The 26,564-nt window shown below is 43.2% G+C and overlaps 1 protein-coding gene across 1 annotated transcript in view; it reads left to right on the top strand.

Moving 5' to 3' along the window:
• The first annotated feature begins 460 nt into the window (after positions 1-460).
• Positions 461-26,564, top strand: part of ZC3HAV1 (zinc finger CCCH-type containing, antiviral 1) — a 67,345-nt gene continuing 41,241 nt past the window's right edge. The window contains exons 1-2 of the mRNA XM_060020969.1: positions 461-1,354; positions 22,879-23,014. Of these exons, the coding sequence (XP_059876952.1) occupies positions 1,047-1,354; positions 22,879-23,014 (444 nt within the window). The 5' untranslated portion in view covers positions 461-1,046. The remainder of the gene's footprint in view (positions 1,355-22,878; positions 23,015-26,564) is intronic.

The following is a 26,564-nucleotide window of genomic DNA, read 5'->3' as shown; positions in this document are numbered from 1 at the left end:
TTTGCTTTAGTCAGATTAAGAGAAACTCAGATAAAATTTCTTTCTGTATCTTCTGTAGTTCAAATGTTCTCACTTTATACCAACTCTGGGGGTCCAAGTGAGTCCCCACTGAGGGAAAAGGTCTTGTCCGAATATCCAAAGAGAGGAACTTATCTGAAGCCTTGGGATATGTCTAAGCGCGCCTGCCCGACTGTGATTACTATCAGGGATTAAGCGGTGTCTGGGGCACCTCTGTTAGTGACTATAGACAGGCAAGAATGTGTCAAGAAGTGGTTCTTCAAAGAGCTCATAAGAAGGCAAAAAAGAGGGAGAGCAATAATACTTGTCCTTTGAGAAGGAAGGGTGGTGTGAGAGAAAGTTCACATTGGTCCTGGCCAGGCGGACCACGATCTGGGGCCCAGATTTGGGGAACCTCAGGTTCCCAGGCTCCAGCTTGTAGGCTGTGTTTACTCAGATTACTTCCTCAAGTAGAGTGAGATGACAGTATCTAACTCGTGGAGTTGTAAGATTCACTAATACCGGAGGCAGGGCGCCGGGCTCGGAGCAAGCGCTCACTTGGGTCTGTTCTTTCCGGGAACGGGTGGGGTAGAGAACCTAGCACTCCTCAAGAAAGCTCCCAAGACTCGCGTCATTCGTCACTTTGGCTGGTTTATAAAAACTGCACCAGAGCCCCGAGATCAGTTTTTAGTTTCCCTTCTTTCCGGAGAAGCCTCTCGGTGCCCAGCTGGGGAACCTGACCCTCGAGGAGCCGTCCGGTGTGGTCGCCGCGTCGCCGGCAGATTAGCCCGCGCTTGTTCACCCTCTTTCCACTAGGTTACCGTCGCGATTGACTTTAAGTCTGACACAGGACGGTGAGATTTGGCCCCAAAGACCAGCGGTTTTCGGTTTACTGGGAAACCGAAACCACTGGTCTCTGCGAGCGGCGGCGGAGAGCGCACGCTCCCTCGCCCCGGGCGCGCCCAACCCGCGCCCGCCCCCGGGACTCTTAAGTTTCGATTCTCCCTGGAGCAGAGTCCCGCGCCGCGGCCAGGCCAGTACAGCGCGCCATGGCTGACCCGGGGGTATGCAGCTTCATCACCAAAATCCTGTGCGCCCAGGGGGGCCGCATGGCGTTGGAAGCGCTGCTCGACGAGGTGCAGCTCTCCGAGGCGCAGCTCTGCGAGGTGCTGGAAGAGGCCGGGCCCGACCGCTTCGTGGTGTTGGAGACTGGCGGCAAGGACGGGGTCATCCGGTCCGTGGTGGCCACCACTCGAGCCCGGGTCTGCCGTCGCAAGTTCTGCAACAAACCCTGCGGAAACCTGCACCTCTGCAAGCTCAATCTGCTGGGCCGGTGCCACTATTCGCAGTCGGAGCGGTGAGTGCCCTGGGAGGGAGGGGCGTCTCGCCGGTCCCGGTCTGGGAGGACTGTCGCGGCTGCTGCTCCGTGAGGGGCGCGCCCTCGCGGGGACCTCGCACCCGATGACTCTTCCTCCAGCTGCTCACTCCTCTGCTTCCCTTCTTGCTGGGCCCGCGCTTCTGCTCTCGAAGGTTCCCTTCCCTCCAGCGCCTTCAGACCTTCCTTCGAATATGGCTAGCGCGCTACTGCCCCGGTGAAGACTACGATTAACTCCGCACCTCCATAAGGATAAAGCACTTTTGGGCAAGCCAGGGCCTAGGCAATTTGGATGCAGGTTTGGGAACGAAAGAAAATGCCTCCATTCTCTGGAATCTTGAGTCTTCCCCTCTCTGCTACCTTACCCCCTAGGTATTGTGTGGTCTTCCCAGCCCCCCAGCCGACTCGATCCCGGGATATGTCTCCATCGCTGCGAGCTGCGGGTCTCTGCTTGGCCTTCCTTTCCAAGCGTCTCCTTTCCCCTCATTATCACTTTTCTGATATCTGACTCTAGCCCGCACCACCAAGACCAGAATGGTTCTATTCAAGGTTACCAATGATGGGCCCTCTTCCAGAACTCCTTTCCCGTGGGCCCCGCGGTGGCCTGCACCGCTGACCGCCTACCTTTGGGACCACTTTGAAACAGTGTGCCTTATCTCCCAGGTAGCTGCTTCTGTGTTCCCACTTGTTCTTTTTTTGCTTCCTGCATATAGGTGTGCCCCAAGGTTTCAGTTAAGCCTTTTGATGTACCTGTATTCCAGGTCTCTCCCCGAGAGCCCTCACTTCCTTGGGTTTAGTCGTCACATCTATAAAGATGGCTTCCTTGTGTACATCCGCTGCCCCGGCCTTCCTACTGACTCTAGGTTCTTCATCTCCAGGGGTCTGAGGAGCATCTACACCTGAATATCCTGCCAGGCTTTGTCGAACTCATCTTCTTTCCCCCAGCGCAGGGTCTGTGACACTCCCCCCCAACCCCCAAACTCTTCTTCCTCCTTCATAATACCTTAAAACACCAAGTTCTTTTATTGACCAATCCCGTCCCTTCCCTGTCTGGTTCCTACTTCGCATCTCACTTCTAAATGAATGCCTTGTTGAATTAATGAATGATTTTCTCTGACCATGGTCTTTCTCCCCATCTTTCCTATCCGTATGTACTTTTGCTAAATTATTTTTCTTGATATAGTACTTGTCACACTTCCTCCATCCTTAAAAACTTCAAGTGGTGTCTTAGTGTCCAAAATGGTGGTCATCAAACTTTCCAGCATGCGCTTATGAGTGAAAAACTTTAGATTACTCACTCGCAATACCTGTCTGATAAAACATACAAAAGACAGATGTTTTAAGTGGATGTGGTAGATGAGATAATTTTTTTAAAAAATTTGTTTAGAGCAAAACTAAAATTTTAAAAATATGCCCCATTGTTATTAAAAATAAATATTTATTATGTCGTGAGACAACAATTTGAAAGTCTATTTCTGAGTTGCAGGAAGTTATGTGTATGGGAGTCATCTAAGTCGGCAAATAAAATCAGGAAGGAGGAAAAGAGGGTAGAGAACAGAAAAAAGGAAGGAACATTCTAACACTCTTCCAAATAACAATGGAGATGGAAGACTTTGTTATCATTTCTGTTGTGAAAAATTCTTCACCAGTTAGTGTTGGCTGTTAGTTTTAAATACATAGGCTTCTTATCTTTTAATTTTTTACTATGAATATTTTCAACATACACTAAAGTAAAGAAAAGAGAATGATGAACCCCTATGTGCCCATCGGTTCAACAGTTTTCAAAGTACAGTAAGGCCAGTCTTGGTTCATTTATTCTCCCCTCCCCATCCCTGTCCCCATCTCAAACGTGTTATTTTAAACCAAATGCCAGAGATTATTTGCTTTGTAAATACTTTAGTAGCTCCAAAGATTAAAGACTCTATTTTATTAGTATAACCACAGTACAATGATCACTTTTTTTTACGATTATATTTTCTTTTTATAAATTTATTTATTCATTTATTTATTTTTGGCTGCGTTGGGTCTTTGTTGCTGTGCATGGGCTTTCTCTAGTTGTGGCAAGCGGGAGCTACTCTTTGTTGCGGTGCGTGGGCTTCTCATTGCAGTAGCGTCTCTGTTGCGGAGCACCGGCTCTAGGTGCGTGGGCTTCAGTAGTTGTGGCGTGAGGGCTCAGTAGTTGTGGCTCACAGGCTCTAGAGCACAGGCTCAGTAGTTGTGGCATACAGGCTTAGTTGCTCTGCGGCATGTGGGATCTTCCCAGACCCATGCTGCCTGCATTGGCAGGCAGATTCTTAACCACTGTGCCACCAGGGAAGTCCCTATGATTATAATTTTAATATCACATACTATCCAGTTAGTGTTCAAATTTCTCTGATTGCCCTATACTTGGACTTTCATTTTCAGGGAAAAAAACCTACACAGTCATAGTTCATAATGGTTTCAATATGTTATATATTTAATATATTTAGAAACTTTTAATTTGTTACATGCAGTAGGTTTAGAAACTTTAGTTTTATTATTGTTGTTATTAATTTGTTGTTGTTGTTTGCAACTCAAAACCATTTTAAGCTCATAAGCTGGGTAGTTAACCTGCACTTTTTTATATTTTAAAAGAGGAATAATATATTCTATATGAATAATATGGTCTATGCAAGTTTGGGTGGATTCTCTGGAGAATTCATTAAAGTTATTATTACCTTTTTTTTTTAGTTGAGTGTTAAATTCTTATTTCTTAAATGTATGGGTCCAGTCTTATTTTTAAAATCTTTTTATATAACTTTTGAGTTTGGGAATTACAAATTTTTAATCCATTAATGTACATTGTGTCCTCATAATAAGGACCCTTGGGAGAATTCTTTTTCTTTTGCCTAAAAGCCTAGAAAATATATTTTTTTCCCAGGTATATTTTAAAATATTTTCCCTTTCTTAGCAACTTATAAATCCTCATCTTCTAATACTTGACACGTGGGAGTCTAAGGGCTTTCTTTGTGGATTATAGGTTGGTGGGCGCTGTTGACCAGTTGATACCCATGTTGAGGTTACCATTCAGTTTGGTAACTGTTCTCTGTTTGCATAGGATAGCTTGCCTTTTGCTGGACTTCTACATTTTCCTCTGTAGTACTATTATTTATAGATGGGCTTTCTCCTATCAGTTCTGCTGTTCCAGTCTTTTCTCTTATGTTGCTTTTATTTTTTAAATTTTTGGCTGTTTTGGGTCTTTGTTGATGCGCGTGGGCCTTCTCTAGTTGCGGGAGCAGGGGCTACTCTTCATTGCGGTGCGTGGGCTTCTCGTTGCGGTGGCTTCTCTTGTTGCGGAGCTCGGGCTCTAGGCGCACGGTCTTCAGTAGCTGTGGCACACAGGCTCAGTAGTTGTGGCTCGCGGGCTCTAGAGCACAGGCTCAGTAGTTGTGGTGCACGGGCTTAGTTGCTCCCCGACATGTGGGATCTTCCCGGACCAGGGCTTGAACCCGTGTCCCCTGCATTGGCAGGCGGATTCTTAACCACTGTACCACCAGGGAAGTCTCTCTGATGTTGCTTTTAACTATACATTTTAGTTGACAGCAGGGCTTGCTTCACTATTGGATAATTAGTTTTGGTCCATCATTTTGGGTATTTCTATTTGCTTTGCTGAAATATACGCCCACACATGGAGTTCTAATCCCAGTTCTGGCACAAATAATAACTACCATTTGTTGAACAAATAACTGTCTACCAAGTACTATGATAAGCACTTTAGAGATGGTATCCAAGTTCATCTCTACTATGATTCCTGAAGTAGGTGTTGTAAGTCCCATCTTTTTTTTTTTTTTAATATTTATTTATTTAATTTATTTATTTGGCTGCCTCGGGTCTCAATTGAGGCATGTGGGCTCTTCGTTGCAGCTCGTGGGCTTCTCTCTAGCTGTGGCGTGACGGCTCCAAAGCATGCGTGGGCTCAGTAGTTGCAGCTCGCGGGCTTAGTTGCCCTGCGGCATGTGGGATCTTAGTTCCCTGACCAGAGATCTAACCCATGTCCCCGTCCCCTGCATTGGAAGGCGGATTCTTTTTTTTTTTTTTTGCGGTACGTGGGCCTCTCACTGCTGTGGCCTCTTCCGTTGCGGAGCACACGCTCCGGACGCGCAGGCTCACGGGCCCAGCCACTCCGTGGCATGTGGAATCCTCCCGGACCAGGGCATGAACCCGTGTCCCCTGCATCGGCAGGCGGACTCTCAACCACTGCGCCACCAGGGAAGCCTGGAAGGCGGATTCTTAACCACTGGACCACCAGGGAAGTCCCTAAGCCCCATCTTAATGTAAGGTAACTCAGGCCTAGAGCTGTTTAGAATTTTACCGAAAGTCACATAGCTGATAACTGGCAAAGTTAGTGTTGAACCGAGATCTGCATGACTTCTTAACTTAGCTACTGGTGTCGTCAAGTAGCTCTATGAAGTGTGATCTCTCATTAATTCAAGGTCAAGATATTGTTTTGCAAGCCTGATTTCTGTTTAACTGTTTAGAGCAGGCTGTCCCTGGCAACTAGCTTTGTGGTTTCTGCTAATGTGGGTGTTTCCTCTGGGTTTTTTCCTGTTTGTATGCCTTTTTCATTTGCATAACTGAAACTTTGGGTGGGGGTGGGTAGATAGGAAGAAAACTAATTGACAATTTCATAAATTGAAAAAAAAAAAAAAAACCAACCAAAAAAATGCAAAGAGTAGGGCTTCCCTGGTGGTGCAGTGATTGAGAGTCCACCTGCCGATGCAGGGGACACGGGTTCGTGCCCCGGTCTGGGAAGATCCCACATGCAGCGGAGCGGCTAAGCCGGTGAGCCATGGCCGCTGAGCCTGTGCGTCCGGAGCCTGTGCTCCGCAACGGGAGACGCCACAACAGTGAGAGGCCCGCGTACCGCAAAAAAACAAATAAAAAAAAATGCAAAGAGTAGTACAAAAAGCATCAGAGTATATATATTCTGAGTATATAATGAAAGCTATACTATATAAAAGAATATATAGTATAATAAGCTTATAATTCACCTCCCAGAATAAATATTTACATTTCTATTTTTGCTTTTTTTATTTTAAAATAAAATAAATACCATAACAGGCCTAAGGTTATTGTTTTTTTCTCTTCCCTAGTCTCATTTCCCTCTTTCCCCAGAAGCAACTTCAGTCATCATTTTGGGGTGTGTCCTGCCCTTCCATGATTTAAAAATTTCCTGTCATATATATTTGTATTCATATACAAGATGTATTGTTTTATGTGTTTTAGAATTTTTACCCAAAGTTATATTTTGAAGATCTATTCATGTTATAAGGATCTAGTTTATTTATCTTAACAGCCATATAGTGTTTCACCATATGATTTACACCACAGTTCGGCACCTATTCCTGCAATAATGGGCATTTAGAATATTTCTAATTTTTTGCTACAAAAAAGCAGGCTGCCAAGACTATACATTCTCTTGGTGCTCATGGCAAGCGCTTCTCCAAGGTAGATCATTAGGAAATGGAATTGCTGGGTTCAGTTCTTGCACCACTTCAACTTTTCGGGATTCTGACAAATCAGTGTAGTAAAAGTGGTTGTACCCATTTACATTTTCATGTTTGATGTCTCAGTTTCCCCATTTTATAGCCAACTAGCACTTAGTATTATCAGATTTTTTTGATTTATGCCGATCTGAAGGGTATACAATGGTATCTTATTTTTTTATTTTAAAAGAATTTTCTCATTAAAGTTTTTATTATGTGATATTTAAGTCTTACGAGAATGTATAAAACATACAGTGAATATCTGTGTACCCACAAATCAGCTTCAGAAATAAAATATTACACAGTTAAAACCCCCTGAAATCTCACCTTTGATCATCTCCCCCATTTTAGAGGTGATAACTAGAGATTAACATACCAGGTTTAGGTACAATTGACTAATAAACATTGTTTATATTTAAGGTGTACAATGTGGTAGTTTGTTATATGTATACATTGTGAAGTGATTCCCTCAATCAACTGATTAACCTATTTATCACCTCCTCTGTTTACTCCCATTTTTTGGACGGTGAGAACACTTTTTTTAAAATAAATAAATAAATTTATTTATTTATTTTTGGATGTGTTGGGTCTTTGTTGTGTGCGGGCTTTCTCTAGTTGCAGCAAGCGGTGGCTATTCTTCATTGTGGTGCACGGGCTTCTTCACTGCGGTGACTTCTCTTGTTGCGGAACATGGGCTCTAGGTGCGCGGGCTTCAGTAGTTGTGGCACATGGGCTCAGTAGTTGTGGCTTGTAGGCTCTAGAGTGCAGGCTCAGTAGTTGTAGAGCATGGGCTTAGTTGCTCTGCGGCATGTGGGATCTTCCCGGGCCAGGGATCGAACTCACATCCCCTGCATTGGCAGGTGGATTCTTAACTACTGCACCACCAGGGAAGTCCCTGGTGATAAGAACACTTAATATCAATGCTCTTAGCAAACTTCAGGTATACAATATTTATTATCAACTATGGTCACCATGCTGTACCTTAGATCTCCAGAACTTATTCATCTTATAACTGAAAGTTTGTACCCTTTGACCAACATTCCCCCCTCCCCCACTCAGATCCCTGGCAACTACCATTCTATTCTCCTTTTCTACGTGTTTGACTTTCTTAGATTCCATGTATAAGTGAGATCATGCAGGTTTTTGTTGTTTTGTTTTGTTTTATCTTTCTGTGTCTGTCTTATTTCACTTAGCATCATGTCTTTTAGGTTCAAGCATTTCACAAATGGCAGAATTTCCTTCTTTTCATGGTTGAATAATATTTCATCTTATACATATAAACCACATTTTCTTTATCCATTCATCTGTGGATGGACACTTAGGTTGTTTCCATATCTTGGCTATTGTGAATAATGCTACATTGAACTTGGGAGTGCAAATATTTCTTTGAGATACTGATTTCATTTCCTTTGGATATATACCCAGAAGTGGGATTGCTGGATCATATGGTGTTCTATTTTTAATGTTTTGAGGAACTCCATATTGTTTTCCATAATAGGCATACCAATTTACAATCCCACAACACTGTTCTGCATTCGATATTTATTTTTCCCACACATTTATTATGTTTCTACATGTGTTTATTTCTTTTATAATTTTAATTTTATTTTTAAAAACATTTATTTATTTGGCTGTGCTGGGTCTTAGTTGCGGCACACGTGATCTTTGTTGCTGCGTGAGGGATTTTCGTTGTGGCATGTGGGGTCTTTTTTTTGGTCGCAGCATGCAGGATCTTTAGTTGTAGCATGTGGGATATTTAGCTGAGGCATGCAGGATCTTTTAGTTGTGGCATGCAGGATCTAGTTCCCTGACCAGGGATTCAACCCACACCCCCTGCATTGGGAGCACGGAGTCTTAACCACTGGACCACCAGGGAAGTCCCTACACATGTGTTTATTTCTTTTATTTTTATTTTATAAATTTTATTTATTTATTCTTGCCTGCATTGGGTCTTCGTTCCTGCGCGCTGGCTTTCTCTAGCTGTGGCGAGTGGGGGCTACTCTTCGTTGCAGTGCGTGGGCTTCTCATTGCGGTGGTTTCTCTTGTTGTGGAGCATGGGCTCTAGGCACATGGGCTTAAGTAGTTGTGGCATGCAGGCTCAGTAGTTGCGGTGTGTGGGCTGTAGAGTGCAGGCTCAGTGGTTGTGGCGCACGGGCTTAGTTGCTCTGTGGCATGTGGGATCTTCCCGGTCCAGGGATCGAACCCACGTCCCCTGCATTGGCAGGTGCATTCTTAACCACTGTGCCACCAGGGGAGTCCCCATGTGTTTATTTCTAAGCAACATTTGGGAATATTTTGCCTGTTTTCAAGCCTATAAATTACATCAATACTAGGTATGCAAATACTTGCTTTATTTTGCTCTTGTTTGCACAGCATAATGTTTCTGAGACTCACCTCTAATATACAAAGCCCTGTTTCTGTACCATCTTGAGGCCTGGGCAAGATGGACTTCTGCCCTGCGCCCTCTGCTTTACAGGTCCTATTCCAGCCCAACTGTATACCTACTCACTTATTGAGGAGTCTGGGGTTAAGGAATCGTGCTCATTTAGAACCAGTGGCCTCCATCTGTGGCCCCTACCCCTGTTCTAGACTATGCTCTGGGTTCCCAGGACCCTAGAATTCCCAAACCTACTTCCAGGGCCTGAGTGGGCTTCTTCCCTGGGTCTTCCTACACGTGGAAGGAATTTGGATGTACAGGTTGACATGTTCATTGCCTCTGTATGATGGTGCTGGCAATGTGGGACAGAGCCTGAGGGGGAGAAGAGAAGAGGTGGGCTGGAGTTGGGAGCGGGGGCTGTCTTCCTTTCCTCATCTTTTTTTTTTTTTTAACTTTTTGGCTGCACCACACAGCATGCGGGATCTTAGTTCCAGACCAGGTATCGAACCTGCGCCCCCTGCAGTGGAAGCACGGAGTCTCAACTGCTGGAACACCAGGGATGTCCCTGGGGCTTTCTTTCTTCATTTTACTACATCCTATTCATAGAGCTCAAAGGAGTCTGAGCATTCTAATTCAAACTTGGCCTTCCGGGTCATTATGAAAGTATGTTTGTCAAGATAGGAAGAGAGAATACATATATACGTACATACATACATACATGCATACATATATATATATGTATATATATATATTAGAACATATTTTATTGAACCATTTCTTAGCTTGACTAATTACTTTGAAGTGTTTAGATATTTGGTGCATGGGCCTCCGTTTTATCATGCCTCAAACCCCACAAGTTTTAGGAGAGGAACTGCTCTAGTTCTTTCTTTTATAAACAATAGCTTTCTTTTGTACAAACGTACGCAATTTATATATCAATTTTCTTGTTATTAAAATATAGATTGTTTTCAGTTTTTTTGCTATTACAAACTGTAGTGTTTTGGTACATCTTTCCTTGTGTAAACGTGCAGAAGTTACCTAGGTATCTAGTACCAGAATTCCCAGATTTAAGCTTTAGGAGACAATACCAAATTGTTTTCCAGGTTTGTGTACCAAGTTTTACTCCCACCAGAAAATTATGAGCATTCCTGTGTTGTATCCTTGCCAATTGATGTATGTCATCAGCCTTTTACAAATTGTACCAATATAAGGAATGTGAAATTGTGCCTCATTGTGTTTTTATTTATTTATTTATTTTGGCCATGCTGTGGGGCACGTGGGATCTTAATTCCCAGACCAGGGATCGAACCCGCGCTCTCTGCAGTGGAAGCGCAGGGTCTTAACCACTGGACCACCAGGGAAGTCCCTCACTGTGGTTCAATTCTTTATATATTCTCCGTCTCTGGCCCTTTTAAGTCATGACGCTTGTTTAAAGTTTAAAAAATAGTTTTTATATACAATTTTTAAAGTTATTTTCCATTTATAGTTACTACAAAATATTGGCTGTCTTCCCTGTGTTGTACAATACATCCGTGAGCCTGTCTTACACCCAATAGTTTGTACCTCCCACTCCCCCACCTCTATATTCTCCCCCCGACCAATGGCAACCATTGGTTTGTTCTCTGTATCTGTGAGTTTGCTTCTTTTTTGTTATATTCACTAGTTTGTTGTATTTTTTAGACTCCACATATAAGTGATATAATAGAGTATTTGTCTTTTCCGTCTGAATTATTTCACTTAGCATAATGCCCTCCAAGCCCATCTATGTTGCTGCAAATGGCAAAAATTCATTCTTTTTTAGCTGAGTAGTATTCTATTGTGTATATATTCTACATCTTCTTTACCCATTTATCTGTTGATGGACACTTCGGTTGCTTCCATATCTTGGCGATTGTAAATAATGCTGTTGTGAACGTTGGGGTGCATGTATCTTTTCAAATTAGTGTTTTTGTTTTTGTCAGATATATACCCAGTAGTGGAATTGTTGGATCATGTGGTAGTTTTATTTTTAGTTTTTTGAGAGACCTCCATACTGTTTTCCATAGTGGCTGTACCAATGTACATTCTCACTAACAGTGTATGAGGGTTCCATTTTCTCCACTTCGACACCAACATTGGTTATTTGTGTTCTTTTTGAAAACCATTCTGACAGGTGTGAGGTGATATCTCATTGTGGGTTTTTTTTTTTTTTTTTTTTTTTTTTGCGGTACGCGGGCCTCTCACTGTTGTGGCCTCTCCCATTGCGGAGCACAGGCTCCGGACGCGCAGGCTCAGTGGCCATGGCTCACGGGCCTAGCCGCTCCGCGGCATGTGGGATCTTCCCAGACCGGGGCATGAACCCGTGTCCCCTGCATCGGCAGGCGGACTCTCAACCACTGCGCCACCAGGGAAGCCCTCATTGTGGTTTTGATTTGCATTTCTCTGATGATTAGCGATGTTCAACATCTGTTCATGTGCCTATTGGCCATCCTCATTTCCTCTTTGGAAACAGGTCTATTCAGTTCTGCCCATTTTTTTATTGAGTTGTTTGGTTGTTTTTTTTTGATGTTGAGTTGTATGAGCTGTTTATATATGTTGGATATTAATTTCTTATTGGTCATATCATTTGCAAGTATTTTCTCCCATGCAGTAGGTGTCTTTTCGTTTTGTTGATGGTTTCCTTTGCTGTTCAAAAGCTTTTAAGTTTAATTAGGTCCCATTTGTTTATTTCTGCTTTCATTTCCTTTACTTTAGGAGACAGATCCAAAAAAAATTGCTGCAGGCATAATGCTTGTTTTATTTATTTATTTATTTTTGGCTGTGGCGGGCAGCTTGTGGAATCTTATTTCCCCAACCAGGGATCGAACCAAGGCCCTTGGCAGTGAAAGTGCAGAGTCCTAACCACTGGACCGCCAGGGAATTCCCAGTGCTTGTTTTTCAAGTTTGTCTCATGTGGTGTCTAATTCTGACTTGTTGCTTCTGTTTGCATTTTTCTTTTTCTGTCCTCTATTTTTGTCTATAATTACCTTAACTATATTTAATTTTTTATCATAAAGTGTACAGTTCGATGGCAATAAGTACATTCATGATGCTGTGCAACCATCACCACTGTCTTGTTCCAGGACATTTTCATCATCCCCGAAAGAGGCCCCACACCCATCCACAGGCACTCCGCATTATTCCTTCTACAAGCCCCTGGCAACCTCTAGTCTTCTTTCTGTCTGCATGGATTTGCCTATTCTCGGTGTTCCCTCTAAATGGAATCATCCAGTATTTGTCCCATTGTGTTTGGCTTCTTTCACTTAGCAGATGTGTTCAAGGTTTGCCTTTTACTCTTTAATGTTGCTTGTCATTTGAGGGGGTGTATTTACCCAGGAGGAGTCTTCTTGGACGTCTCCTTTGTTCCTGATTGTGCTGTGTCCATGGAGTCTCCTTGTCAGGCTGATGCCCTTAGAGACAGGCTGCTTTCTGTGATGTCACAGCACGGAGGGGTGTGTGCCCCATAAAAATCATTTGGGAATTTTTGCTCTCCTTTCAGATTTGCTTCATATTTATTTGAATTTGATCAAATTTGACTTTCAATTTCTGCAGCCTTCTGCAAAAATTAAACTAAGAAACTTAATAAGTGATACTGTGAATCAAGATAAACAATCTTAAATAAGTGACAAATAGGCATCTGATAACAATATATTTTCTACTTTTTACATAATGTGGAGATGGCAGAATTAAAGATTTAAAATAAGTATAGATTTGTTTTCCATCCATAAAAAGTTTCTGATTTGATTACTGCTCCTGATCACATTTATTTCCAAACTGGCATCTGTGATCCTTACCTACAGGCTACTTTGGAATTGACAAGGGCCCCAAGATGGTGGTGGAAAAGGAGTAAAAGAATCTAGAAGAACCTAGGATTTCAAGTCCAATGAGAAATCAATGTAACCAAATTGGGGCACGAGAGTTAGACTCAGTTTGAGAGAAGAAAGTGGAGACCTAATTCATGAGCTTTTAATGCTTCCCCACTAAGAAGAGATTTTAAGCTGTTACAGACCAGCGACTTCCCTGGCGGTCCAGTGGCTAAGACTCCACGCTTCCACTGCAGGGAGCATGGGTTCCATTCCGCATGCCTGGTGGCCAGAAACAAACAAAAAAAAGAATGTTTTAGACCAATTCAGAGTTTCAGGTTAAGAGAGGTCATCTGGGGAAGTAGTTTCCAAACATTTTGATTCCTCACCCCTGTCATTAGAGAACATTTTCAGCATGTACTCCTATTATGTATCTATTTATTTAAAAACCATATGATATATAACTCTTACTTTGTGTATTAAATATTTATTAATTTGTTACCTTTTAAAAGAACTTTAAAATCAACTTTTGAGGTATGATTTACATACAATAAAATATACCCATTTAAAGCGTACAGTTTGAAGAGTCTTTGAAGAGTCGTAACAAACGGATATACCCATGTAACCATCATCATGATCAAGATGCAGAAAATTTTCATCAGTCCTAAAGGTTCTCTTATGCCCCTTCTAAATTAACCAATTAATCCTCCCTAATCCTTCACCTCTTTCAGCCCAGGCAATAATGTTTTACTTTCTTAGATACAAAATAAATATAGAGTTGTAACATTTTTTTCCCACACCTTGATGGGTCGATTTTGGGTTGCCCCTGTGGTATAGTAGGTACCCAGCTTTACACCAGTACTTCTCAGGCTTTGATGTATATCTGAATCCCTTGGGGAGAGTTTATTAAAATGTGGATTCCTAATCACACAACAGAAATTCTGGTTCAGAAGGGATGAATGGGGGCCTTGGAATTTGTGTTTAACCATCACCCTAAGGATTCTCTTGCAGGGGTTCAGGAACCACACTTTCAGAAACAGTATCTGCAGATGCGCTTCCTGGAAGATTGCAAATGCAAGTTTTATGTGGCTTTAGAGTTTGAGGGAGTCAAAGAGAAATGCATTCTTTAGTGCTGAGTGAGCAAACGATGAAAAAAGTGTTGCATTCCTCCAAGGTTAGGGTGACATGTCTCTTACTCTTATATGATAGAACCACAAGGCATACAGGAAACCTCAGACATTCTACCCACTATGTCAACAAATATTTATTGTGTCACCAAAAGTAGGCTATTCTAGAAGCTTCTGCCCCTTTCTCACTGAAAGAATCCTCAAACACCATTAACCAGTTAATTCATCTTTCTCCCTAGTTTAATATTCTTCTTAACTTCCAAAGGGATTTATGTTGGGAAGTGTGGCAGAGGGAGAAGAGGCGTGTTCAAGGAGAGGAGCCTTGTGTGACCTACTGTCTCTAATCAAGATTTTGGTGGGAATTCCCTGGCGGTCCAGTGGTTAGGACTCCATGCTTCCAATACAGGAGGCAGGGGTTCGATCCCTAGTCGGGGAACTAAGATCCCGCATCTCCTGCGGCATCTCCTGCCCTTCACTCTCTTCACTTCCTGTGCTTTTTCTCAGTCCTGATGTGGACTTAGGGCCATGGTCCCAAACTTTTCCTGCACACTGGAATCCCTTGAGGAATCTTTTAAAAATACTGATGCCCAACTCCTACCCCTGGACATTCTGATTTAATTGGTATAGGGTATGACTTGGGCATCAGGGTTTTAAAAAAGTCTCCGGGTAGTTCTAATGGGCAGCAGAGTTTGAGAACCACTGATTAAAAGGACCAGAGAAATAAGTCAAACTGGGGAGATTGTCTACAATATTGTGGCACCTGCATCGTTTGCCTTACTCTTGGTACAGTTATAGGTTACAATCAGGTCCTCGGCCCCCCACCTCTCCCATCCTCAGCGGGCCTGGTCCCCTCTTGTTGCCCCCTGCAGCCCAGAGTCTTGCAGCCTACCAGCTGCATTCCCCTCGCCTGGCCGGGGCCCTCGGCCATCTGCACCTGGGGCTAATCGCGATCAGCAGTCAGGGGGCGTCGTCTTCGCGCATAATGTGTTCTGGGTAATACAGTTGTGGTTGAAGCAGGTCGATTTCTTCGGCTTCACCCTTTCTCTTCCCAGACATTGTTCCTCACCCTGTTCCTGTGCTCTCTGCTGGTCTCCTCTGGTTCTCCTCCATCTGACTAGCGGTTCCAGATTCAGTGAACCATCCCTGCCTCTAGTAACTGGCAACTTAATCTCGAACTTCAGAAGTACAAACATATAGACGATAGGAGTCTCATGACCAATACTTTTCAGGGTTGGTTTTGATTGGTGACGTTTTATTCTTTAGATGAGTGCTCTCTAGATTTTATCTTTCACACATCCTGGTTTCTTTTTTGCCTGGCTTGAATCAAGATGAGCTATTTCCTGTCTTCTGTACAAATTGACTAGCTCTTTGATTTTGTCCACCCTCCCACATGAGGTGTTGGGGAACCGAGCAGGTGAGTAGGAGAAGAGAAGGGGTATTTTGATACAAATGACTGTGAAAAAACAAGACTTTCCTTAAGGTTATCTTTTTCCCTCTGGTCTGATTGTGGAGCCCAGGGTTGGCCCTATGTTTGCTGACTCGTGAAGTGCTAGAGTTCACATGTGTGAGTGTCTAGTTCAGGAACCCAGCTTAGAATTTCATCTGACGGGCCCGGCCAGCAATCCCAGCCTGGACTGCACATGGGAATCATCTGGGGTCTCACGTCCTGTCAAATTAAATCAGTCACTGAGGGTGTGGCCCAGGCTTAGGTATTTCTAAGCACTCCCCGGTTGATTATTATGTGTAACCAGGGATGAGAACCACTCTGCAGGCTAGACTTCATCTGTGATTGGGGGAGCATTTATTGCCAGGGTTAAAGTAACATTTTGTTCTGTGACTGCAAGAGAAGAGTGAAGAAGTCATTTGTTCTTAGGCTTTTGGCTTGAGATTCCTGAGAGACATTCCTGCCTCTTCCAAGGTCATCTTCGCTCTTTTTTAAAAAGTTATCAGCTCTTATCCCAGCTCATGCTGTTTTAAGTTTATCTGCTCCAAGTGCAAGCAGCATTCTGCAAACACTTGTTTTCCCCTGGGCAGTTCATAATGGTTTGTGGGCAAGCTCTTTCCCGTGCCGGGAGGTGGGGAGTCCCTGCGGCCGTGAATCAGCCTTCTGCCGAGCCCATTGTTCTCCGTGGGAGACGGTAGCCTGGAGCATCCTTTGCTCCAAGTGTGCTCATTGGGCTAGCGGCACCAGCATCACGTGGGAGCTTGTTAGAAATGCACATGCTCAGCCCTCACCCCAGACCCGCTGATCAGAAACTCTGGGGGTGGGCCCCAGCAATCTGTGTTCTAACAAACCCTCTAGATGATTCTGATGTGAGCTAGAAGGTTGAGACTCACCCAGCAGGTCTGGGATGGGGCCTGAGAATTTGTATTTCTGACAACCTCCTAGGTGATGCTGATCAGGGGACCTCACTTTGAGAACCACTGGCTTTGAGAACTCGCAAGAGGCCTTGGGAGACTTTCACACTATTTCCTGGCTAAATCCTCCTAGCGAATATTAGGGACCTGGAGCTGGGACAGAGTGATCAGAAGAAAGTGAGAAGGAAGCTTCTGCATCTTAAACCTTAACACGATCTCCATCCAGCCCTGACCATGATGAGTGCTGCTGCCTCCGCAATGCCAATCATAAGAAACGGTTTCTTTTCTTTTTTTGGCCTCGCCATGCAGCATGCAGGATCTTAGTTCCCCAATCAGGGATCAAACCCGCGCCCTTGCAGTGGAAACATGAAGTCTTTTTTTTTTTTTAACATCTTTATTGGGGTATAATTGCTTTACAATGGTGTGTTAGTTTCTGCTTTATAACAATGTGTATCAGTTATACATATACATATGTTCCCATATCTCTTCTCTCTTGCGTCTCCCTCCCTCCCACCCTCCCTATCCCACCCCTCCAGGTGGTCACAAAGCACCGAGCTGATCTCCCTGTGCTATGCGGCTGCTTCCCACTAGCTATCTACCTTACGTTTGGTAGTGTATATATGTCCATGCCACTCTCTCACTTTGTCACAGCTTACCCTTCCCCCTCCCCATATCCTCAAGTCCATTCTCCAGTAGGTCTGTGTCTTTATTCCTGTCTTACCCCTAGGTTGTTCATGACTTTTTTTTCCCTTAAATTCCATATATATGTGTTAGCATATGGTATTTGTCTTTCTCTTTCTGACTTACTTCACTCTGTATGACAGACTCTAGGTCTACCCACCTCATTACAAATAGCTCAATTTTGTTTCTTTTTATGGCTGAGTAATATTCCATTGTATATATGTCCAACATCTTCTTTATCCATTCATCCGATGATGGGCACTTAGGTTGTTTCCATCTCCAGGTTATTGTAAATAGAGCTGCAATGAACATTTTGGTACATGACTCTTTTTTTTTTTTTTACATGACTCTTTGAATTTTGGTTTTCTCAGGGTATATGCCCAGTAGTGGGGGAAGCATGGAGTCTTAACCCTTGAACCACCAGGGAAGTCCCTAAGCAACAGTTTCTATCATTTATTGTGTCCCTTCTACACGGCATATGTGATTTATATGCACTGTCTCTCCTCATACCCTACTCTCAATTTTCTACTTAGTGGTAGGGAACAGTAGTTTGAATAATCCAGAATGGCTTTTTTTTTTTTTTCTTTCTGGTTTGGAAAAATTTCAGACATGTCTGTTTTTGTTCATTTTTCCAGATTATGTTTTTATTTGCTTTTTGAGATCTGGGTTCAATGATCAGCTCTTCCTCTTATTTGAGTCACCTTTGATTTCTCATTTTACCCAGCCTCAGTTTCCCAAAGTAAAAAGTAAACTGTTTCCTCGTAGGTTATAAATAACAGATGCAAGTTCCTGTCACTTAGTAACTATGTAATAAATGTTAGTGTCTGTGCTTCTGGTCTCACTCCCCAAATAGGTGAGCACAAACTGCCCCACCCTGAATACTATGTTGAAATTAGGGTGGAGATAAAGCCTCTAACAAGTTTGGAAAAGTCTAGGGAATGTGGGAAAACTGAGCAGGGCCTCCGAGGGACAGGGCTGCAGGTCAGAACTCAAGGCTAGATATGACATGCTGAGTTCAAGGTGAGTATTATGGAATCTAGAGGAACGAGCAGTTTGCCTGAGGATGGAGATGAGAAATGAAAAGCGATCTGGGCCCTCAGACGGGCAACGTCAGGGACCCAGCCAGCGCAGCGTGTGCTGGGCGGGCTCTTCCTACAGGCATGAGTGTCTTGGGTGAGGTTGGCAAAGCCTGGACACTCAGGGCTCCAGGCAGAGGGGCTCTTATTAGACTTGTCTGGCTGCCTTCAGTTATTTAGAGGAAATGTTGACTTCCAGGACCTTGGAAGTGCCCCACTGCTCCTTGGCTAGGACAGAGCAGGCACAGGACAGATATGACCGACGCTGTATCTTGCTGGGACCTGGAGAGGAACTGGGTCCTCATCTGTGACCCTAATCTGGCCACAGGAGAGGTACCATAGTCTTGGCTCTGTGATCACAATGTCTTGGACTGGAGCTCAAAGGGCAGAAAGGTTCTTAATTCCTCCCAGTTGTCAGATATCTCCGAGCCAGAGGGTAGGACCTGCCTAGCAGCAGGGTGTTTCAACAAGGTCATTTTCTGTTCCGTATCAAGAGGATCCTTAACGTCGGTACCCGGTGGAGTGAGAGGCCTTGTGAGGTCATGAAGCTCGCAGGTATCTGGTAAAGCTCTAATGGAGGGATTTCCTGCTTTGAGTAGGAGGCTGGTCCCCTTCCTGCTGTAGAGTCTCTTCCCAGATCGCCCCTCCCGTGGTGGTTGGAGGAGTGTTAAGGTGGAGTCCCAGCCCAGCTGCTGAGGGCTCTGGGTCGTGGTGGCCGCTGGGGAGCAGTTATCTGAAAGCACAGACCCCAAGAGCAAGTGGAGGGCTGAGGTCAGCTTTATCAAGGAGTGCCAGACACACACTAGAAGCCAGAACTCCTGGTAGAGAAAGCCAGGAGGGAGCACACCTGAGAAAACGGCTGAGATACAGGCTGTTGCCGGAGCCTGACCGACTGCCCTTGAATTGTGCATGAACCAGGGTGCGTGGGGAGGGCTGGCTGGGTTTTAAGGGCTTGGGCAGTGGCTACCATGGTTGTTGATTCTGATTTTTCTCATGAGGTTCCACGGCTAGATAAGAAGGCAATTCTAGAATGCTTCAGAAATGCCTTACACGCAGACAGCGTGGATCGTGTGGGACTCTTAAAAGTCACTATTTGAATAGTGGCTTTTAAAGATTAATTCTTAGAGAATAACTTTTATGTAGATGTTTACATTTAAAAAATCATTGTCGGGCTTCCCTGGTGGCGCAGTGGTTGAGAGTCCGCCTGCCGATGCGGGGGACGCGGGTTCGTGCCCCGGTCAGGGAGGATCCCACATGCCGCGGAGAGGCTGGGCCCGTGAGCCATGGCCGCTGGGCCTGCGCGTCCGGGGCCTGTGCTCCGCAGCGGGAGAGGCCGCAGCAGTGAGAGGCCTGCGTACCGGAAAAAAAAAAAAATCATTGTCAATTTCAATAAGATAATTTTGCAGTCATTCGCATTTCTGTTTACTACTCACAAACAACTAAAACATAATAGTGGCAACTGATTCATGTTTAATATTTGGGAAATGAGAGAACTATTAAAAGAAAGATTTTAATTCTCAGTAAGAAAAATAGAATAAGACTTGAATAAATGGAGAGATATTTTCTGTTCCAGAATCAGAAGATTTAATGTAGTTAAGATGTGTAATATCCAATCTGATGTATGGCGTTAACACAAATTAGATTCTCAGTATGATCTTTTGTGGAAAGTGACAAAGCCAGAATAAAATTTCTATAGAGGAAATAATAGTTAAGCACACTAAAGAGATTTTTGAAAAGGAATAAGCCAATAATAATAGGATAAATTATTCTGTTAATATTTAAAATACAGTGCAAAGGACATTTTAGTTGTATGGTATTGGATTCAAAGTAGAACTGTAGATTGATAAAAACATAATAAGGATTCCAATAGTTCTAAATTTGCTAAAAAGTTAACAAACAATAGTCCTCTATAACAAAATAGTAAGAAAGTCCAATTTAATAGACGTTATTGAGAAAAGTTGATATAAAGCACTTCTGTCCTCCTCTGATGCTGGTTGTCAAAATAAGCTCCAGATATTTTAAAGAATTAAAGTTGAAAATATCTCTTTTAAAGGTGAAACAAAATGGTATAGTTATCTAGCTGTGGTGGAGGAATTAATTTCTCAAGTATTAAAACAGTGGGCTAAATTACGAATGGCGAATTGGAAGGATATGATTGTATAGAACAGCAATCAGATTGTTGAACAACAACCTTAATAAGTTCTTGATCAAAAGGGAAAAATCCAAAACTATTTGAAATACACAAGGCTGGTAAAGATTAGTATTAAAAAATATAAAGAACAGTTATAAATCTGTAGGTTAGTACTCATTCTCCACTAGATAAACAGTTAAAAGATATGAACAAATACTATAAGTAAGAGGAAATGCAAGCATCAAGCCTACATTTGGGAATATTTCAGTCTTGCTAATAATTAAAGTGCAAATTAAAAGCATAAGTCTATTTCTTTAATTTTCTTTTTTGTTTTGGCTACACCATGTGGCATGCGGGATCTAGTTCCCTGACCAGGGATCGAACCTGGGGCCCCTGCATTGGGAGCAGGGAGTCTTAACTGCTTGACCACCAGGGAAGTCCCCCATAAGTCTATTTCCTACTTACCGAAGGAGCAAAAGTGATAAAACTCTATGTTAATGTGCTGGCGGGGAAATAGACATGCTCTCAGATTGCTGGTATGTTTTCTGGAGAGTAGGAGATCAAAATGAAACAGAAGCTGCAGGGAAACTGATTGTGTCCTTTGAGGCAATACTCTCAAAGGAATAAATCTCAAGAAATAATGTAAAAGAAGAAAGGTTGTCTGTACAAAGGTTGTAATGTAGTGAAAATCTGGCCATTACCTAACCTCCTGACAATTTGATAACGGTTGAGCAAACCAGAAACTATTAAGATCCCATCATATTAGCAACTGTTAAAACCATAAATCCGAGGACGTTGGCGATATTATAGGGAGCGTATGTAAGTTAAGAAGTCGAACGAGTTTGTTAGCTGAACATTGATGACTGTCACATTATGTTTGTCTAATGAAAACATCGGTACTGTCTGGGTTTCTCAATGGTCTAAGTCAGTGCTTGTGGGACTTCAGTGTGATTAAATCATTTGGGGATCTTGTTGAAAGACGGATTCTGATTCACTAGAACTTGGGTGGGGCCTGACATTCTAAATTTGTGACAAGCTCCCAAATAATGGTGAAGCTGCTGATTCTCCCGCCACATTTTGAATAGCAAAGATTGAAATCTCTGCCATGCAGTATGGTAGCCACTAGTCATGTGTGGCTATTCAAATTTAAATTAATTAAAGTAAAGTAAAATAGAAAATTTAGTTTCTTAAGTCTTATTACCTATATTTCAAGTGTTCATTAGTCATGTATGGGTTACATTTTAGGAAGCTCAGATTATAGAACAATTCCATCATCATAGAAAGTACTATCAGACCTACATCATCAGTCTTAAAGTGAAGAGGATTTTTATCTCTTTGTAGAGTTGTTTGAAATGTACAATTATGAGCTTGTTCCATTCCTTTGTAGTCACAAATCATATAGGTATACACTGGTATGTAAGGCATAGAAGAGAGAAAGCAAGGAACAATTTCATCTAATTTAGTTTGTTCAATGGAATTCTCTTCTCGCATTGATTTTATTATCAATCCATAGATGTGTTATCCTAATTATTCTTTGTCTCTCAATGGGCAGTCATTTCCACTAAATTTGTATCAGTTTCTTTGCCATTTTTTCCTCGTCCTACATTATTAATGTATACTAGAGGACACATTGTTTGAAGAAGTATTGCAATAATTTAAAGTATACATGTGTGGGGCTTCCCTGGTGGCACAGTGGTTGGGAATCCACCTGCCAATGCAGGGGACACAGGTTCAAGCCCTGGCTGGGGAAGATCCCACATGCCGCGGAGCAACTAAGCCCATGTGCCACATTACTGAGCCTGTGCTCTAGAGCCTGCGCGCCACAACCACTGAAGCCCACGCACCACAACTATTGAAACCTGTGCGCCTAGAGCCTGTGCTCGGCAACAAGAGAAGCCACTGCAGTGAGAAGCCTGTGCACCGCAACAAAGAGTAGCCCCTGCTCGCCGCAACTATAGAGAGCCTGCGGGCAGCAACGAAGACCCAATGCAGCCAAAAATAAATACATAAAGTATACAAGTGTATAATTTGTGAAAATAATCCTCATATTCCCTTTTCCCATCTAGGTGTTCCATCAATTTACTTATTTATTTATTTTGTGGTATGCGGGCCTCTCACTGTTGTGGCCTCTCCCGTTGCGGAGCTCCGGACGCGCAGGCTCAGTGGCCCAGCCGCTCCGCGGCATGTGGGATTTTCCCGGACCGGGGCACGAACCCGCGTCCCCTGCATCGGCAGGCGGATTCTCAACCACTGTGCCACCAGGGAAGCCCATCAATTTATATTTTTAAAGTGTACTCTTGAAGCAGGACCAACCTGTATTAGTTACCAAAGGATATGGGCATTGATTTTCATTGAAAGTTCCCTGGATGATTGCTTTTTCTTTACTTTCTGTGAAGTGGAAACACTGACCATTGTCATTTATTTCCAGGAATTTATGCAAATATTCTCACGAGATTCTCTCAGAAGATAACTTCAAGGTCCTGAAAAATCATGCACTCTCTGGACTGAACAAAGAGGAATTAGCCGTGCTCCTTCTCCAAAATGACCCTTTTTTTATGCCAGAGGTAAGTTCTAATTCCTTAGTTTGAAAAGCAGGGAGAGTGCTGTTGGCAGCGTGGCATCGTGGGTGTGTTGGAATGGGAGCAGAGAAAACTGAGCACCAGGGACTGCAGGTGGCTGTCAACAGGTGATTGTTGCTGAGTTATCTGAGAGATTCCAACAATTTCCTTCCTATTAGAAGTTTTACAAGAATTGGAGTCAGCAATGCTTCCCCCGCCAGGCTGCTAGGGAACCCTGTGACCTCCTGGAAGAGGTGGGCTTTGAGGCAGGGTTTTGGAAGATGACAGGGTGTATTGGTTGAGGCTAAGTTATTGGAACAAAGAGACCTCAAAGTGCAGTGATTCAAATAAAATATTACTTTGTTTCTCTATCACTTGACAGTCTGGATTGGGGGTCATTAAAGCATGGTCCATGGTCCAAATCCCACCTGCCACCTGTTTTTGTAGTTTAATTGGAACACAGCCACCCCCATTCGTTTATATATTGTCTATTGCCACTTTCTCATGCAAGAGTGAGTTGAGTATTTGCAACAGAGACTGAATGGCCTGCAAAGCCTAAAATATTTACCATTTGATCCTTTACAGAAATAGTTTACTGACTTTTGGTCTTGCCCAGATGTAGGCAGGTAGGTATCCGATGGTCAGGCAGCTGGATTCCACAGTGTCACGCAGGGACTCAGGCCAGTAGGTCAGCCTTATTATCTTATATATAACATATCCATTCTATTTTTGGACCAGTAGATAATCTCTGTTCTCTTTTAACATGTGGCTTCCTCCTCCAGGTACAAGGAGACTCTTCTCACTGTCATCATTTTCTAACCAACAGGAATGTAGAGAGGGAGTAAGTGAAAGGCAAGCAGCTTTCTTTTTTAAAAGATGCAACTTGGACATTGTAAAAAAGCGCATCTGCTCCATGTCATTTGCCAGAACTTATCACATGATCACACTTAGGTAGAAGGGAGGCTGGGAGATGTAGTTTCTGGCTGGGTAACTAGGTGTCCAGCTAAAACTTGGAAGCTTCTATTATTAGTAGAAAGGTGAGGACAATGGCAGATAATTAACAGTCTCATCCACACAGGACTATTGACTTGAAAATCAGAGGGTGCTGTTTAAAGAATGGTATCTGACCTGAGAAAAACCCTTGTGTAGAGAAGTTAGCTTCACACTGAAAGAGAGGCACAGAAACATAATGGAAGGCTCAAGTGGAATGAGTGGAAGGGACTGAGATTAAGATAAGCAAAGGTGGGGACTTCCCTGGTAGTCCAGTGCTTAAGAATCCGCCTTCCAATGCAGGGGACTCAGGTTTGATCCCTGGTTGGGGAACTAAGATCCCACATGCTGTGGGGCAACAGAGCCCGCACACGCCACAACTAGAGAGAAGCCCTCATGCCGCAACTAAGACCTGACACAGCCAAAAATAGATAAGTAATTAAGTAAGTAAGTAAATAAATAAATAAATAAATATATATATATATATATATTTTTTTTTAAAGATAAGCAAGGTTGAAATTCAGATGTGCTTTTATTTATGGCAAGATAGCTATTAGGGATATCTGGGGGGTTAAACATCTTTTGACTCTAAGCTCAGTGTGTTTCCCTGAGGACTTAGAAACCTTAGGACATGAGGGGTGATTTTGAGTTGATCACTGAGCTCAAGAGAGATAGGAGTGCAAGGCCGTCTATAAAAATGTCTTCAGAGACGGAGAGAGTGGAGGAGGACTATATATGCCATTTCTGCAGGCATTCTTTCATTTAGGTACTTGGATTTCTCTCTCTTTCTCTCTCTCTCCGTTTCCAGGAGCCTAGGTTTAGAGGTCTTGTCTTGGGATCCCTATGGCCCTTGGCCTGTGTGCCAGCTCAGTCCCTCCAGGCTACCAGCATGGGGAGACGCCTTACACACCAACTCGTTAAAGGTCCCGTTGACTAACAGACCCACCCCGTCCTTTTCCTTTCATGTGAAGGGATGACGACAGGTGAAGTCTTGTTGTGACCCTTGAGAGGAGTGTCCCTGGGGTCCAACCTTAGTCTAGTGTTAAACTTGGAAGTTTGGAAAAGTCACTCATCAGGTTTGCTGTCTGCTTCTGTTCTCCAAAATCACCAAGGACTTTCTGTATCACGTCCCTGGAGAATAAGGGGAGTGACAGCTCTTCCTTTCTCTAGGGAAGAACCTACTAGAAGGTGGTGTTGCTGATGGATCCCGGAAAAGCCCATTGACAGAAGAGCTGGGAGGGTCCTCGTAGGAAAATGCTGTTGTCATCCTTTATCACACAGAGTCTGAAGTGTCATCTGAGGTTCCCTTTCCCTTTTAATAATTCAGTACCCATGCTTAGTGGGTGGGGTGGGAAGGCGTGTGCTTGAAGTTTATTTTTAGCCAATAACTTAATTTACTACTTGTCAGGGGTAGGATCACAGACTAGCAGACTGCACTGTTTCCTGAACCAGAGGTCTGAGGCGCTGGTTCCTGTAGTGGAAAATCGACCAGAGCATCGATAACATAAGTCTCTATTTGACAATTTGGGGCAAGAGTAGTCTCTCAAGGAGTGTTTTATTTAACTTGGGTGAGTAGGGCAGAATATTTTCAAGGTTTTAGCAGGAGGGGCTCAGCCAGAGTTCAGCTAGTTCCAAGGATAGTCGGTCAACGATGGTCCTTCCATGTGTCTCAAAGTCCTGACTCTGCGACTAACCACCTCTGTGGTCCTGGACAAGGCATTTCATCCTTCTGCATCTCACTTTACTTATTGTTTGTTTTGCATTCATTCAACTAACACTCAGGAGTTCCTACAAGGGCAGGCTTCTGAAGGCAGCAGTGGACAAGACACACTGCCTGCCCTCAAAAACTTAAAATGTTCACACTCTTCCACTTTGCCTTGACCTGCGAGACCATAAAAGCATCAGGCAAATCTGACGTCCTTATATAGAAACTTGTGTAACTGAGATGTATTTATTAAAAGGAAGAAATGATTTCATTTGTTTTGGCAGGAGCGTTCTTACTTAAACATCAGCATAGAGCTAGGAATGTTAACCAAAGTATCATTTGTGAAGTTACTAATTATTCTTGTTTCACTCAAGCCTCTAGAACACTGGTTCTCAAGCTTTAAATGTGTGTCAGAATCACCTGGAGGGTTTGTCAAGCCCAGATTGCTGGGCCCTACCTCTGGCCGTTCTGACTCTGTAGATACGGGGAAGGGCCCAAGGAGTTGTATTTCTAATAAGTTTCCAGCTGGAGCCGATGTTGCTTGTGCAGGGACCACACTTTGAGAACTGTTGGTCTAGAGTCTTGAATCTGGATCATAGGCTCTATCGCAATGATATCTATTTGCATCAGGTTTAGAAGTTGTTTATATGGCTTAAGTCATTGTTGTTAGAGTCTGAATCCATGTCTTTGCCACTTGGATACATCACAGTGGCCCGTGTTGACCTGGTTTGCTCAGAGTCTATTGAAACAACTTATAAACGTTTTCATCTTTAAGCTTCTTCATGTAATGATTCAAACATTTGCATCACATTTCATATTTTGCACAACACATTTACATATTTTATTATTTAATCTGCTCAA

This window comes from Delphinus delphis, chromosome 9, assembly GCF_949987515.2.
Source record: "Delphinus delphis chromosome 9, mDelDel1.2, whole genome shotgun sequence".
Classification (NCBI taxonomy): domain Eukaryota; kingdom Metazoa; phylum Chordata; class Mammalia; order Artiodactyla; family Delphinidae; genus Delphinus; species Delphinus delphis.
This window is presented reverse-complemented; position numbering and strand designations above follow the sequence as displayed.